At 35.3% G+C, this 15,767-nt stretch overlaps 2 protein-coding genes across 2 annotated transcripts; one reads left to right on the forward strand and one right to left on the reverse strand.

The window, feature by feature from the left end:
- The first annotated feature begins 1,971 nt into the window (after nucleotides 1-1,971).
- Nucleotides 1,972-4,121, forward strand: LOC128996944 (uncharacterized). Its single transcript, XM_054422486.1, has 2 exons — nucleotides 1,972-2,722; nucleotides 3,264-4,121. The coding sequence occupies exons 1-2, from the start codon at nucleotides 2,255-2,257 to the stop codon at nucleotides 4,002-4,004; spliced, it is 1,209 nt and encodes a 402-aa protein (XP_054278461.1). The 5' UTR covers nucleotides 1,972-2,254; the 3' UTR covers nucleotides 4,005-4,121.
- Nucleotides 4,122-6,302: 2,181 nt separating this feature from the next.
- LOC128996861 (enhancer of rudimentary homolog) lies at nucleotides 6,303-15,392 on the reverse strand. The gene is made up of 4 exons (XM_054422375.1): nucleotides 15,229-15,392; nucleotides 10,441-10,528; nucleotides 9,043-9,163; nucleotides 6,303-7,251 (listed from the first exon to the last, which is right to left on the reverse strand). The coding sequence occupies exons 1-4, from the start codon at nucleotides 15,241-15,243 to the stop codon at nucleotides 7,140-7,142; spliced, it is 336 nt and encodes a 111-aa protein (XP_054278350.1). The 5' UTR covers nucleotides 15,244-15,392; the 3' UTR covers nucleotides 6,303-7,139.
- Between the last annotated feature and the right edge of the window lie 375 nt (nucleotides 15,393-15,767).

Consider the following 15,767-nt stretch of genomic DNA (forward strand, 5'->3'; position numbering starts at 1 on the left):
TTTTTACTTTTGACTTGTTACCTCTAGTATGTGTTTTTGGCGTGAGTCTATAAACTTGGTAAGATTTGAAGGATGCATGTGAAATCCAATATGATGTTATCAAATCTCCAGTGGGTTAACACCTAGCATAAATTTAGCTAATTCCCTTAAAATTAAATTCTTAAATTATTGGCCTTAACAACAAGTTTCTCACCTGTATCATAGACAAAAAAACTAAATATAGACTGTCAGCCGTGCTGCGGTTGCCATGGTTACCATAGGTTCTGGTGCACACTGCTGGGAGTGCCATGTAGTTACGTAGCGTGTACGCCATAACTACACGGCACTCCCAGAACTTGTGGTAACCGCAGCACCGCTAACGGTCTATATTTAATTCTTTTTGTCTAGGCCTGTACCTAATTTTCCTTCATTTCTATGAACTTTGTGAAACCAATATGAAATAATATACCCCCGCTGTGCAGACTAAGCAAATTTCCATTTATCTAGTTGGATTTTCACTAAAATATTACCCTAAAATATCCATACTAATTTCCTATTCAAATAACAGTAATTTTTATGATTACAGTAGAACCCCTCATATCCGGCCACCACGGGACCAAGTCCCTGACCGGATAACTATTTGGCCGGATAAACCAACCTACAATGAAAATGACAATTCATACCTAATAATAATAGGTAATCAATATACCTATGCATTCAAAAGTATCATTTAATTCTGTTCTGGGATAATTTTTAGAAAAATAAACATGTTTGTAAAAAGAAAAAAAAATATTTGTAGGTTAAAGTCATTAAGTAATGAATGTACAAATATTACGATTCCAGGTAACAAAACCTATTAAATGGAGGTAAAAATGACAATAAATTGTACTTAAAGATCATTAGGACTTAAATGGTACATGCATTTCTACTCAACATTCTTAACCATTTTACGAAATACAAAAATTAATGTACTCGTACTGTACTGTACTAACCCCACTTTGGAAATAATCAACCAACTGATAAGAGGTTAGGCCTCCTAGCTCAACTGAGTATAGTGACTCAGCAAAAAAATGTATAAACAAACAGATAAATAATGAGAACAATTTATTTTATGACTTCATCAGTCACAAAGACTAGTGCTTGCATCTAAACGTCTGTAAGCTGTGAGAAAAAAATTTTGATATTGGCTTCCTGGAAGGGGCCGGATAAACAGAGGACCGGTAAAACCAAGGCCGAATATGAGGGGTTCTACTGTACTTAGGTTTGCAGGAATAGGGAAGGTAATAAGGTGTGTTTTTAGAAAGAAATGTTAAAAACTTTGTGTGAAATAAAGAAATTTGTCATATTACAAACTATTTTCATAAACAAGCAAATTAAAACAATTCATGTATTAATTATAAGAATAACATGGAAATTTTAAATTTTCAGTTTTTTTTTGTAACTATTGACTACAACAATGATATACATCAATGCTTCAGTGTACTAAATTTTTTTTAAGCTCTACAAAGTGGTTGAGAAAAATTTGCAAAATTAAAATTTTATGTTTTGAGGATCAAAAATGGGAAACCCCTATTTAACTCCCATAAAACCACCTATACAACCCTGTTACCATAGTCCAATCATGCTGGTTCGCAAACTCTGGTATGTTTGTTTACACATTTCTATCAAATTTCATCAAAAACAGATGAATTTGAATGTATGGTATTTTTTACCTGGGGACATCAAAGCGAAAAAGAAAATAGATCCCAGGGATCAAGATCTCTTTATTGTACTTGTTTGAATAATGGTCATCCAAAAATAATATTCCTCTACTGATTCATAAATCCCATGGAAATACTATGTGACATTTACACTGAGAAACAGTTTCAAAATATTTAAGTTTTTCTCTAAAACTCCAGCTGTTAGATCAGTAACAATAAAAGATTTTTTGTAAAGAATAAGGATTTATTGACAAATAATATTATTGTTATTTATTTTACAAATTGGCAAAAATCAAAGATTAGCTTGAAATAGTTAGTATATCCTTTGTCTCATAAATTTAGACATGGATGGATATGTACCTATAAAATAGTTTTCTTTTCTTTTTATTTGTGTAGATGATACCAGTTACTATTGAATTTATCCTTGTAGTGTTTACAAGGTTCTCAATTTAAATAGTGGTATCAAGCACCACAAAAGTGTTAAATTTCTAAACCCACAATAATAAAATTTCCTAATCCGTGAAATTATTGACGTCAACAAAGTTATACGATAAAGAAAACCAAATCGAACAACCATGGATATCTCTACAATAATGGAAGACATAAGCGAAACAGACTTGAAAGAACATAGGATGACTTACAAAAAAAGTATTCTCAACCAAAGAAGCCCAAGTGAGCGAGCAGACAGTCGAAGAGACAACAGTAAGATACAATGGCTGGAGGTTCCTGAAAAGATGGTAGAAGATCGGAAATTTGTAAAATCAAGCATCCCTGTTCTAGGCATACTAGCTAGCCGCGGCTACAGATGGCATTACATCCACGACGCAATGCTGAGACTACGCTGGGAAGAGATCAAACAAGAGGAAACACCAGTCTCTTATAACAGAGTCTTCAACAGTTTGATCCAAGACCTTGGTTCAGGCGTTTTGCAAAAACGTTACAACAAAAACGCTGACCTTACTCTCGATCAGCAATCCCAACTGGACGTTCTTAAATTGCAAGTGAAAACCGGGAATGATGCTTATTTGAAAAGTCACCCAGAGGTTTGGTTGATCTATTATTATTTGGGATAGTTCAGAATAATACCTATAAGATAAGATGTTGTTTTCGTTTTATTTGTTGTACCTAACTTATTTTTTCCTTAATACAGTTAGTGACAATACTCTACCTAGGTTTGGTAGTAATTTTTCAATGCAGGTTGTAAAGATAACTTAATCACACATTTTTATCTGTCCTACAATTTTGATTCATGAGGAAGATGTTTATGAATAAAGCTTAACATTTTAAGTAAGAAGCTCGCTCTAGTTTCAATGTGTAAATTTGTAAGTATTATTAGCTAGCTATATCAATGTTCAATGGTCTACAGTTTTGCCTAGTTTGTACCCAAATGAATAAACAGTACAGCCAAATTAAATCAATGTGACCTCAAACCATTATAAGTAGATTTTTATCTCCCTAGTTGTTAAATACCGGTAACTTTTAAGTACTGTTTATTATTTAACAGTTTGTGTTGAAATTGAATCCATATGAATCTTCTAAATGATTGAATATTAATACTTTTTGTTTTGCTCATTCTTTCCCCAGATTGGTATAATGATGAAGCTGATCTATGCAGCTCTGTTTAAGCATCGACCTCCGTCTCCAAAGGAGTTTTTGTCTAATTATGTCCATCACTTGAACAAGCACAGAGAAGAACTGGTGGTGAAAGTAGTTGATATTCCTTTTGATCCACCACCAGTTCCTGTTCCTGATGATATCCCTTCGGAGGAGGAAGACCGACAGCTAATCAGAGAGTTTGCCCAACAAATAGTGGAACATTGTCTCAATTTAGTTACTCTTGGTGAATCCTACATTGACGTTATGAGTATATTAAATACAGTGCTGAATAAGATAACACACTCCGATAGTGAAACTTCAATTGAATCAGCAATCTCAGATGCAGAAACAGCTGTTTCTGACATTTTAAGGTGGCTTTTGAGATCAGTTGCACTTAAAAAGTCTACAAGTGCAGAACAAATTGTTGATGAGTTATTGAACACAATTTTGTCTCATACACCTTCCTACGTCCCCAGAGACAGCAAAGTATATTCAGAAATGAAAAATAGTGTTGAGAATTTCATTCAAAATTTACTTGAAAAGTTGACAGATGACGCTGTAAACAACCGTACTCTTTTGGAAAATGTGAAGAACCAGGAAATGAGAGTGAGGGAGAACATAGCAGATGACGGAACTGGAAAATCTATTTTAAGAAAAGATTTCCAAGATGAAGAACTTAAAAGTAGAACTAAAGTAAAGTTTCAGAGTTTGAGAGAAAGTTATGCATAATTCTTCATAAATTGTGCATACAGACATTTTAGATTTCGAAGATTTGGAAGTCGAAGCTTTCAAATTTAGAATAAAACCCGTTTTGAAAATCGTTTTTATTCAAATAAACTTTTTTTAATAAACCTTGTTGAAAATGATATTATATCTTTTATTCAACTACTTCTATTTTAAAATTTTCATTCAGTCTAATAGGTAATTCAGGTTGTGAAAACTAAATTAATAGTGATATACTGGTTAGCATATTCCCTAATCAAAATTAAAAACTGAAATCTAATCATTGCTGTATTAAATGAATCAAATACAGGGGTTTGTAAAAAATCATTTAATCATTGTTATGAAGCGATTAAAAAGTGACTACTCCCATGGTTATTTCAGATCTTCTAAAATGTATATAAATATTTATGGCTGATACTATTTAGATATAGTATGAAAAGCCTGTGTTAGTCATCTCCATTCATTCTTAGCTTAAATGCCATTTTGTATGGTTGCCATTTCATTACAAGTATTAAAGTACAGAAACCTTGCAATTATACAGATTGCTTGCTCAGTATTATCACAGAGAAGTAAAAGATGCGGAGGATACAAGCTTATGGGACAACCGTGCGCCTTTAGCTCTGGTCTGGTGGGGCGGAAATGTACGTTGTTGAGCGCAAATGGCGATGGCTAGATAGCATTTTTTTACAGTAGTTGTAGCACACATGGTCTCATGGTCAGTGTGAGCACTGTATGTGATGGCGTGGGGAAAAGGAGAGCGGAAGGGGACGACAATAGAATTTGCCTTACTATAGAAACCAGCGCCTGGTGCAATTCACCACTTAGTGTACCATTGAATGTTTCCTCTGTATCTTACTTTTCTGTGGTATTATCCAGTTTTTTATTATTATAACTTTGTTAATAATTACTTTTGTTTATTTTTATTTCTAGATGTTAATGGTTATTCATGTATTGTGTATTTAGCTGAGTGTCTGTTACTGATTCACATAAAAACAACTAAACTTACTAGGCTTACTTTTCAATAAGGAAGCTCCATCCAAAGGAATGCCTTAGGAGTAATCCTGCTTTTATAGTGATTATTGACGGTTTTTTTGTGAGCTGTTTCTAGTACCTTTGACGAATGTGTAATATTTATTCTACATTGAAATAATAAAGTAAACATGATGAGATTTCTCTTAAAGCCATGGAGACCAATCAATATTGACTTTTAAAAGCCTAACCTCAGAATTTTGAAAGCCAATGGGGCAGATCCGTTGGACAGTATCACAGCAGGAACAGTTCTAAGATATTCCTTAGGTAGCTTTGTTGTTGTAAAATAAAAGCCTAGTCAATTTAATTGTTTTTATGTGATTTACTCAAACAAAACACACACACGATAAGACACCGTCAGATTTGTATGATTTAACAGTAGGCCTATAGAAGTATAGTTAAACTGAAATAACATTCCATTTTAATGATTTTGATATATTTGGCCAGAATATTAATTAAACTATGTGAATTATTGATGGGAGATTTATTAAATGAAAAAATAGTTGTGCAAGGCATCTAATACAAATTAGAAAGAATGTAAAAGGAAAAGTGAAAGATAAACAACGCCACTAAAATATTAAAGAGAGGCACTTCAATGTGCCTATTATTTCTTGAGAGATTTATTTAGAGTTCTACTAATTAGTGTTAGAGGTAGTTTGAGATTTACAGAAAACAGCCATGTTGAAACTCTAGCATAGTTCGGCCGCATAGAAAACGACCTGCGTGCTAATGCTAAACCAATGCTAGAGGAGGTCGCTTTCTAAGCGGCCGAACTATAGTTACTTCTAATCACATTATACAAAGCAATTATGTTAGTTTGTACTTATTGATAAACGCGATACAGTAAACCTTCGATAGTTTGACACTCCTTGTAGTTCGACACGGGCTGAGCTGTTTTGTCAAGTGATATTTAATGGTTACTATTGTATAGTAAGCTGACTTGAACATTAATTTGTCATTTATTGTTGACTTGAGACTAATGAACAGAGAAATTGTTAAGTGGTTTAGTATTTAATAAATTTGGGTGATTTCTATTTAGGCCTAAAACTTGTGTTTTTACTTTCCTGTATATTAAACTCCATTTACTCCTTATAGTTAGACATATCAATAATTCGACACCCCTTAAGTCCACAAATTGTCGAACTATAGAGGTTCTACTGTAACAACTAAACAACATTGGGGGTACAAGGAAAATAATTTTAAATCTTGATTGGTATTATAAAATGTAATTTTATAATTTTATTATGTACATTAAAAATTACCCTATAGTTTGCGTTGTTAGTTTTCTTGTAGTAACTTTCAGTAATTTGATAAAAACTATTATATATCTTTACTAACAGATTTCTTGAGACTAACAATTTCTTGAGACTAACAGATTTTTATACTAACAAATAAAAATAAAAGCAATTGGGTTATACAAAACCTAAATAACATGTAAAAATTACATGTTTAAACAATCCAAATGTATTAAAACCATTAAAGTTAATAGTACAGTAAAGAAACACTAGCGCACATAGTGGCCAAAAGGAAAGCCGATTAAGAGCAAGGGAAATTAGCTGATAGGTTTTTCCTTGCCCAAATTTTTTCCCTTGACATCAGTTTTCATCAGAATAAGCTTCTTCCTGTACCGAGTGATGAATGTTCAACTTTTTGCCATACTGAAGTGGTTACTGATGAAACCTTTTAACGTCTTACTCCATCATAAAAAATTAAAGGTGAAAATTTTAATATTCCTTCAGTAATAGCACACTCTGATGGTCTAATAGTTTAATTGTTTACTGTCAATATTAACTACTGGCTACAGTTGGTCCTAATGGGATATCTACTTCAACAATATCAATGGAAAACACTATATCTACATTCTGCTCGAAATCAAGGACAAGTGACACAGAAACTCAATGATCAAATTGTTGTCCTGTGGTAAAAATATGTACATACAGTAGCTGATGATTCTTTCTAATTTGACATTCAACACAGTTAATGAATCACATGTCTCACATTGTTCTTAAAGGAATAACAAAAATATTGTGTAAGACAACTAAAATAGTCTTTTTGAATTAACGCAAATATCTTGGATCAAATTAGCACCATGTCTTTTTTTAGATGTCGTCATTACGCATTAAATCGGTTTTCTTCTGCATGTTTTTTGGCCAGGTACTTATATAGTTCCTGGGCAACCCACTCTTTACTGTGTGGGATGTACATGTTTTGTATCTGCTTGTACCTAAAAAACAAATCAAATAATTAGAAGCCATTCGTAAATCATCGTTTAAATAAATCATACTGTTCATATACTTTAATCTAATGGGGTCTGGGTGAATGATTCTAACTCAGTTTTGTAGAAATTAAAATTAAATTTTAACTGTCACTTTAATTTTTGATTTCTTAATATATGGAATGGACCCTTACCAACTGTTAATTGCCTAAATAACCCTTACTTTAATTTACTAAGCTATTAAACCTTACATATCATTGAGCAAAATAATTGTATTTATAATAGGCATTAATCCAGGACTAACTAAGAAAAGGGACTCGCCAGGGAGGAAAAGAGGAAACTGAGGCAGGCAGAGGCTACCATAAACAAAGCTACAGTGACAAAAGGTCAAAAAGAAGCTGGCCCTCCTCTGGCACAGAAGATGGCATCCCAGGTTCCTAAAAAACAAGGAGAACAATGTCCAGGACTGAGGTAATTCAGACCAAGGAAAACTTTAGGGAATTACCCCCCCCCCCCCCTTTATATATTATATATTAAACTATTATATTTTGCTGAAGTCTAGGTTGAGCAAACCAAGGCCAGATTAGAGGAGTCTAATGACATCTTTAAGTCCTTCAGGTGTACCAATAAGGGGGAAGTTCACCTAGAGCTGGGGATTCTGACAATTGGACTACTTTTGCCGCAAAAAGCGAGGCGGCTCTAGGGGACAATGGAGCCCTAGAATTTTGTTGGGGATCCAAACCTTGACAGACACTTGACTGCTAAGGTCAGGGAGAAGCCATGACAAATACCATCCCTGAGATTCAGGACTTTGTCTCTAAGGCTTGTCGTCCTTAAGGATGGCAACACTCGGTATGAGAGCATGGCTATCTAGCAGTCATCAAAGACCTCAAGGTGAGTGAACAGCTCATCGTTTTTGGATGTAATTGTTAAACTGCATTATTATCTTTGTCATACTTGTTAAAATCTTTAGTCATACCAGATTAAATTATTTTCATATCTGATATTTCTTCAAGTACTGTAATGTTGTTATGAAATGCTTTAGGTGAAATGCCTTAGGGTTTTAGTTTGATTTTTTATGTTGGTTATGCATTGTACATGAATTGTGTTTTTTCAAATGTAAATTATTTATATTAATAATTTGACTTATAGTAAGCTTTGACAACATTCAATGTAAGCAAAACTAATCACTAAATATTTTATTAGGTTTTTTTGTCCCACTTTCACCTCCAAGGATGAGCTCTAGCTGGTGCACATTACTTCACAAGAGGCTTGCATGGCTGCGCCAACATCACTTGGACAATATCCATTGGTGATTGACGGGATTTAAACCTGGGACCTTGGAGACCAAAACGCAGATGCTGTACCACCACACAAGCTTGTTCCGCGATGAAATATAGACTAAGAACTAGTCAAACTCTTGTTTTGGTGCATGACCTGTGCATGACCCTAAACATGACCTGTTATGTTTAGATATCTTTTAATCTTCATTGTCGGGGGTGAATTGCTTGATGCTAAGAAATGTGTTAGTAAGAGGTGATTTACACCTGTCTCCAAATAGAGAGTGTGACATTTGTATCCTAAACATAACCTCACCACTATCATGTTTTGGTACTTATCAATGCAAGAATTACTAGTACATAAATTTAGAATGTACCTACTCCTGTTGAAGTAGGTTAATTAAGCTAAAATAGGACGTACTTAATGTGAAAAATGTTTTAGAGTTATCAATGTTTACAAGTACTGGTATATCTTTAAAACTTGGTTCAACTCTAGTAGTTATAAAAATACGGTACTCACTCTAGACATGAAATATCTCGCAGGCCTTTGACAAACTTCAGGATTGAAAGTAGGTCATACGTAATATTGCTTTTACTGGGAAAGGCCTTTTTGATGTAGTCATCATAAATATCCGTGATTCCTGTAAAATAAAACAATATAAACTATAGCATAGGCCTACCAAAATATTAATCAAATACTTGTATTAAAATAAGAACTGTATAACAGAGGCCTGTGACAGTAAATATTTTAATAACTAGCTGTCTACCCGTTCTACGCACGGGGATCTTATAGTATTCAGTTGAAACCTTCTTATATAAAGAACAGCAGTTGGTTTGCATATTTTCAGATATGCTGGCCAAACTGTTATACATAACTTCATTTTATGTTGTTTGTTGTTGTTCCGGATCGGTATGACAATCAATAAAATCTTAAACTACCTGTGTCCGCCGGTCGATCCTAATGTATCCAATTACAGGAGATGCATTTCGGCGAAATTAAATCGCCATCATCAGTCCTAATATGAGCTTCCCCATAAGCATTAGGCTAAAGTAGTTTTTTGCGTTTTTGTTTTAGAAGAAAATACCTTTTAAGGAAAATGTTAGAATGCATTCTCAAAATCTGTCTGATATTTGTAGAAAATAAAGACTAGAATTAAACGCCTTAAACACACGAACAACTACTTCTGGAAATGTTTTGAGACAATTGAATGCAACACGTGCTTAAAAAAAATGCTTTTCATATTATGTTAAATGTACAAAATTTTAGAAAACAGACCTTAAATAAGGAATGTTAAAAACTATTAGTGAAACTCTCTCAAAGCAGACAAGTCTTTAAAAAATTAGAAGTGCTAATTATGAACCCATGCAGGATTATATCTGCCTGAATTGCCAAATCTGGCCAAGATTGAGAAAATATCAATTGTTCTGGTTCACCCAGAACTGTGGGTTCACTAGATGACATTAGCATGCAAACTTAGAAAAAATACAGGTACAAAGGATAAGTGTGTAATGTCCACATCTTTGCTTATGAAACGTGTTATAAATGTTGATAGTTCTAAGACAAACTGATAACTTAAATTGATAAAATAGTTGTATTATATCAAAACACAGTTTTACTTTTTATTGCTTTTATTAAAAACCATGAAACGTGGTCGCTCCGCTCAACTGGCTTTCATTGCTATGAAATCAATCCTAGTAGGCCTAACTTATATATTGATAATAACAGTATCATTTGTAAAGTAGTCTTAGGTTGTATATAGGTTGGGTTAGTTATAACAATAACTGACACCATTCTGTACATAATGTGCAATATGAATAAAGTTTAAGTATTTTGATTGGTATGTGCGATGCTCAGTGTTCCGGTTGGATGACATCCTAACTACAGTATCCATATTAGATGGTTTCAATTCTCACTAACCTTCCATGAGTTCATCGATTGTTTCAAAGTCACTAAATGACCTGCTGAAGCTGTCTTCACTGGGTTGGATCAGCAGAATGAAATGGGTCTAAAACAAAAACAAAAGTGATATAAGATTGAGTTTAACCCTCCGAGTGTTAAGCGTCGCTTTTGCGACACACAGACATCGTTTACGGCGAAGGCTCTGGGACTGACTGAATCAGATTGAACTGGATCAAGATTGGTATCGTTGTTTTCGGCAGATTCTAAGCTTTCTCCTGATGTCTGTTTCTAGACGCTTTTCATTTTAGTTCCAAAAATAATGTTGCAGACAGCTGACGTGCGTATTTGTAAACAACTTGGTTAACCTCGTGCCAATGACTGATGTGTTTTATTACGTTTAGCCTATCATTGTTTTACTGTTAAAAATAAAAAGTAGTGATATACGTTGTGCATTATAAGAAGATTTAAGTGATTTTAAAGGGCTGGTTCATGATCCTGAAGAAGTAGTGATATTGATGTAAATTATCGGCCAGATTCCTTGCTATGGTTAGGTTATGCATTCTTAGCTAACGCTAAATGTACGAAATCTGTTTTTCACCCATAACTTATTTATTTGCAAATTTACTTCCTTATATTATTAATTTATTATATTTTTGTAATCCTTTTTATAATTTTTGAAAAATGTTAACCCACAAAAATTGTTGAAAATTTTTACATTGAAGCCCATAATTTCCCAAACAAAATGATATAAAACGGTATACTTTACATTGTTTTTAAGTTTCTAAGATACATTTTAATAAAACCCTGCAATTGCGCAATAAATGGGCGGACATTAATACCATTACTATGGACACTTGGAGGGTTAATGATTAGGAAAGTGCAGTTAAAGAGATCAGGTCTAGAACTTTTAAATAGTTTCTTCTGATAAAACTTAACAATTAACTTAACTAATTCATAAAAAAAGTCACAAACAGGGTCTTATCCCAGTCGATAAACGGAATCTAAGAATTCTGTATTTCAATGTACAAGGATTAGGCCTACATTCAAAGGTAAACACTCTAAGCCTTTATGCCAGAGAAAATAATTATGATGTAGCCTACTGTGTTTATGTGGGCACTGTGATATGTAAATGTTGAAGATTCTTGTGCTAAGTCATTGTTTTGCCGTAGCCTACATGCTAGGGGTGGTTTGGGAATCTTCGTAAATGAACAGGGACCCTATACCACTATAATATTTTAGACCTTGACTGACTCATTAGTGAAATTAACTTTGAATATGTGCTGTGATTGTAGACAAATTTGTTATTGTACGCATTTACCACTCTCCCAAGATGACAAAACATGGAAGATGAAACAAGATAAACATTTGTTTTTGAATAACCTGGAGCTTTTATTACTAAGTTATATCATTGACTATACCTACTGTAAGTAGGTATATATAGTCAATGGTTACATCTAAGTAGGATGAAGATTCATATTGTGATCGGGGGTGGTTTTCATTCCAAATTTGACGGTACTTGGAATCAGTCAAGTGTAGCCCTAAATAGATTGCTAAATATACTCAACTCAGATAGTTTAACTACCCCAATCTAAGCTACCAGCCAACTAGACAGGATGCCTGTTTGGACAATATTTTTACAAATGTCTCATCTGATTTATGGTATGTATATTTTGTTTATATCCTGAAATTTCTGATCACGATGGCCTTGAGTTAAGGCTGATTTTAGAAACTGACCACAAACACCAGCCTCCCGATTTGGTTTTCATAGCTACAATACACGTAGCAGAAGCAAAATTGACATTCCTAGCCTCACGGGAACACAGCGCCGTTCTTGCTTTTTCTTGGAAGTTGTAACAAGCTCCCCCAGAGATCGGTAGTCTTCAGGGGAAAACGTTGGCCAGGGTTGTACAAGATAGGCTTCTTCAAAGAGTTTACCACTCCGTTAAAGAGTATTTTGATGACTAATTAGTAGAGTGCATATCACCTCCTTAGTCACCCGCCAAGTTTTATTTTGAAATCTTTTTAATTTAATTCCTTAAAAGATACAAGTCTTATTTTATTTGTTGTAAGCTAAATATAAGTTTCTATTTCCATTTCAAAATTGACACAGTTTATCCAGCTATGTTGGTCAACAACGCAGCTTTGGTAATAAGGTAACAAGGTTGTGCGTAGGGACCATTCAACTAAATGCTTTGACAACTTCAGGTATCTTCTTGGAAATGTGGATTGGCAGCATTTACTTAGTCCTAGACCTACTAACATACCAGCTGAAAAGAGATTTAATCACATGTTTTTCACTAAGCTTAGGCTACTGACATTTTAAAATTTACCTGTCCTGTCAGTATACTATTGTAACAAGAAAGACATATCAACACAAGCCCAAGCTACACACCAGCGGAGTCACGTGGGGCACCCTAGAGCTCCGGCAACTAAAGGAAATGGTCTAGGCCTACCATACATGAACATGCCTATTCAAGCGTCATACAATGCGTACAAAGAACAGAAGACTGCCATTAACAGTGCCAAGCGGGAGGCAAATGCAGGCGTTATTGAAAGTTCAACTAATAAATGCCGAGCAGTATGGACCATAGTCAAGAAAGTTCTGGAAAGGGGCAGAAGATGCTCGACACCAACCACTCAGCTGAAGACTTCAACGATTTCTTCATAGTGCTTGATGTTATGTCATCAAGAAGCAAAGATGGGCATGGTCTTCCTAGTCATGTTGTAAAACATTTAAGTTAACTTAAAGACATCGCTTTGCCACTTGCCATCTGTATTGACTCATGTTTGAAGGAGTGTGTTTATCCAAATTTACAAAAAATCATTAGTCATTCCTGTGTTTAAAAAAGAGGACACAGTTGAAAAATTATCACCCTGTCTCTTTAGTGCCAATAATTAGGAAAGTAATAGAAGCAGTAATTAAACCTCAGGTACCTGTGTAAATACAAGTAAACAAAAAAAAATTTTTTTCAATTATGTTTCCGCAAAGGAGTGTCTATTGTAGATGCCTTAGCTAATATTAAATCTCTGCAGTTCTGAAGGCCTTTGAATAAAGGCAGCTTGTTCAGATCGCAGCTTTTGATCTGAGTTTTAAAAGCTTTTGATTATACTGTATTTCTGTAATCATGAAATACAGTGTTCAAACAAGTTGGAGTTTTATAGCATCCACGTTGTTCAACTTCAGTTTTTCAAGTCATGCCTGAAAGGTAGTTACTGTACTCAATTTGTCTTAAAGTTAAGACTAATATTCAAGTCATATTTGGTAGTCGATTTATCGGTGTGGTCGGTGTCAAAGTAACAAAAAGTGTTCAATATGGGCCAAATTAAGAAAATTACTTTTCTCAAAATTTGTTTGGAGACCCTGAAGTAGATAGGCCTACCAGTTTGTTGAAAAAAGGATTTAACACTGAAAAATAATTAACAGGGTAAGTTAATAGGCCCTACTCATAGGCTTCGCCTATGTGGGGAAATTCCATTATTATTAAGAATACTGTTTTGTAATTTTTGTTTATCATGGAACAAATTATGTTTGATTTGATTTGATTTGATACTGAACTTATAACTTACTTATGTTAGGACGAATCTGAATGTTTTATGAATGTATCTTATCTACCAAAATAAGGCTATTTAAAGCAATTTTTCCTTTGGAACTCTTGAGGCAAACGCCCATTTTCCCGTGAAAATTGCGTTTGGCAGTGGAAAAAAGTATGTTCCTCGTCATCAGGAATAACTGGGCAGTATATGCAATCGGGTGACACAGCTTTGCCCATCCTGACCAAGTACGATCGGGAAAAGCAGTGACCCGTCAGAAATTGGGTAAGGTAGAAGCTCACCTCTCCGCACCGCCGATTAAGTTAACCCAAGGTTGGACTTGCTGTATCAGTCGCCTGGTCCATCGTCCCCTTGTCTCCTGTTCCCAGCTCTCCTGCCACAGCTGGTAGGTGTGCTTGTGCGTTCCTCTGTTCGTGCCTGGCCCGCCCCACAGCGCTGATGAATTGCCTTCCTCTCCACTGCCAAAAGTTTGACAGGGATGACTCCAGCAACCACCAGGACGGCGGGATCAGACACTGTTTGGCAGGCAGATGCTGTCTGACATTGCATTTTGGCAAACCGCATCCTATATACCTCCTTTTTGAGAGTGTCTGCCCACACCTCCGCAACGTACAAGAGTACGGACTGGACCGAACACATTAACAGCCTTCTACGACTGGATAGAGGCCCTCCAACATTGGCCATCAACCGAATAGGAGAAGAAACCACCCTAGCGGCCTTGTCAGCCGTACAGATCTGATCCCACCAGCCAGACTTCTATCCAGCTTTCTATGTTGGTCAGCTTTCTATCCCGCATGACCCTAAGGTAGGCCTACTTGACATTAGGCTATGAAGGGTTTGGATCTCAATGGCCCCCACCCTCAACAGCACAATGGTGTCGATCCATTTTTTGTTGTCAAAATCACGATCTCGGTTTTGCTCTAAGCGAATGAGAGACGGTGGTCTGCCATCCATGCGTTTATGGTACCGGTACGCATAACTCTATATAGCTTTAGCTGAGCCAGCTCAACGCTACGTGCAACTATCAAAGCTGTAACGTCATCCCCGTACCCCACCAAAACAGTTTACTCAGGCATTTCAGACCTCAGAAGGCTGTCAGACAATAAAAGGAGGTCTTAACTGGGACTTAGGCTTGCTTTAGAGTCAAGTTAAGTTACCCTCGTAAGACTAACCAAAAATAATTTTTAGAAACCTTAGGTAGACATGTTAAAACTTAAAACTAAACCTAGCCTAGAAAAATAAATTGGTATTTACTCTTGCAACCGCCATTTGTTCACGTGTCTGCAGTACCTGAAAATGGATAACTTAAGGCTTACTCTGCCAAACCCTACTTCTTTATTTTACTGTAGCAGTTTTAGCTTATTTGCAGTAACAGTACGTGGTTATGCTACCACTAGCCTATGCTATAGCTATTCGTTTGGAAATAAATATAAAGATTTTTTTAACCCGTTCGAGACAAACACAAACATAAGAACGTAACGTAAAGGTTCGGCTTTCTCCGTATGAGTTCGGTTTCTTTCGGGTCTTCGCGTCTCGCTTTGAGGCTGTGCTGTGAGCCAATAGCGTTTAAGTTTTGCGAGTCGGACTCGTTACGTTCCGAGTTCGTGGAGATGGAGATGACTCGAGTTGACTCGACTCGGGTCTTGACTCGAGTCAACTAATGTTTAATCCTCCTAGAGTCAACTCGACTCGCCAACTCAACTCGTGTCGTCACATCACTATCACCACCACTACGGATAACCGTAAAAAAAAACACTTCAATATACTAAATTAATTTGTTTTAAGCCCTTCAA

The sequence above is a fragment of the Macrosteles quadrilineatus genome, unplaced genomic scaffold (genome assembly GCF_028750875.1).
Source record: "Macrosteles quadrilineatus isolate MER2022 unplaced genomic scaffold, UCM_ALF_1.0 Scaffold_6__1_contigs__length_79288215, whole genome shotgun sequence".
Lineage (NCBI taxonomy): Eukaryota > Metazoa > Arthropoda > Insecta > Hemiptera > Cicadellidae > Macrosteles > Macrosteles quadrilineatus.

Excerpts from the sequence above, each read along its gene's own strand:
- LOC128996944 (XM_054422486.1), top strand. The coding sequence starts at position 2,255 with ATGGATATCTCTACAATAATGGAAGACATAAGCGAAACAGACTTGAAA. Across the intron at positions 2,723-3,263 it reads ATTTGAAAAGTCACCCAGAG|ATTGGTATAATGATGAAGCT; the intron begins GTTTGGTTGATC and ends TTCTTTCCCCAG.
- LOC128996861 (XM_054422375.1), bottom strand. Across the intron at positions 9,164-10,440 it reads AATCGATGAACTCATGGAAG|GAATCACGGATATTTATGAT; the intron begins GTTAGTGAGAAT and ends TTTATTTTACAG. Across the intron at positions 7,252-9,042 it reads CGAGATATTTCATGTCTAGA|GTACAAGCAGATACAAAACA; the intron begins GTGAGTACCGTA and ends TTTGTTTTTTAG.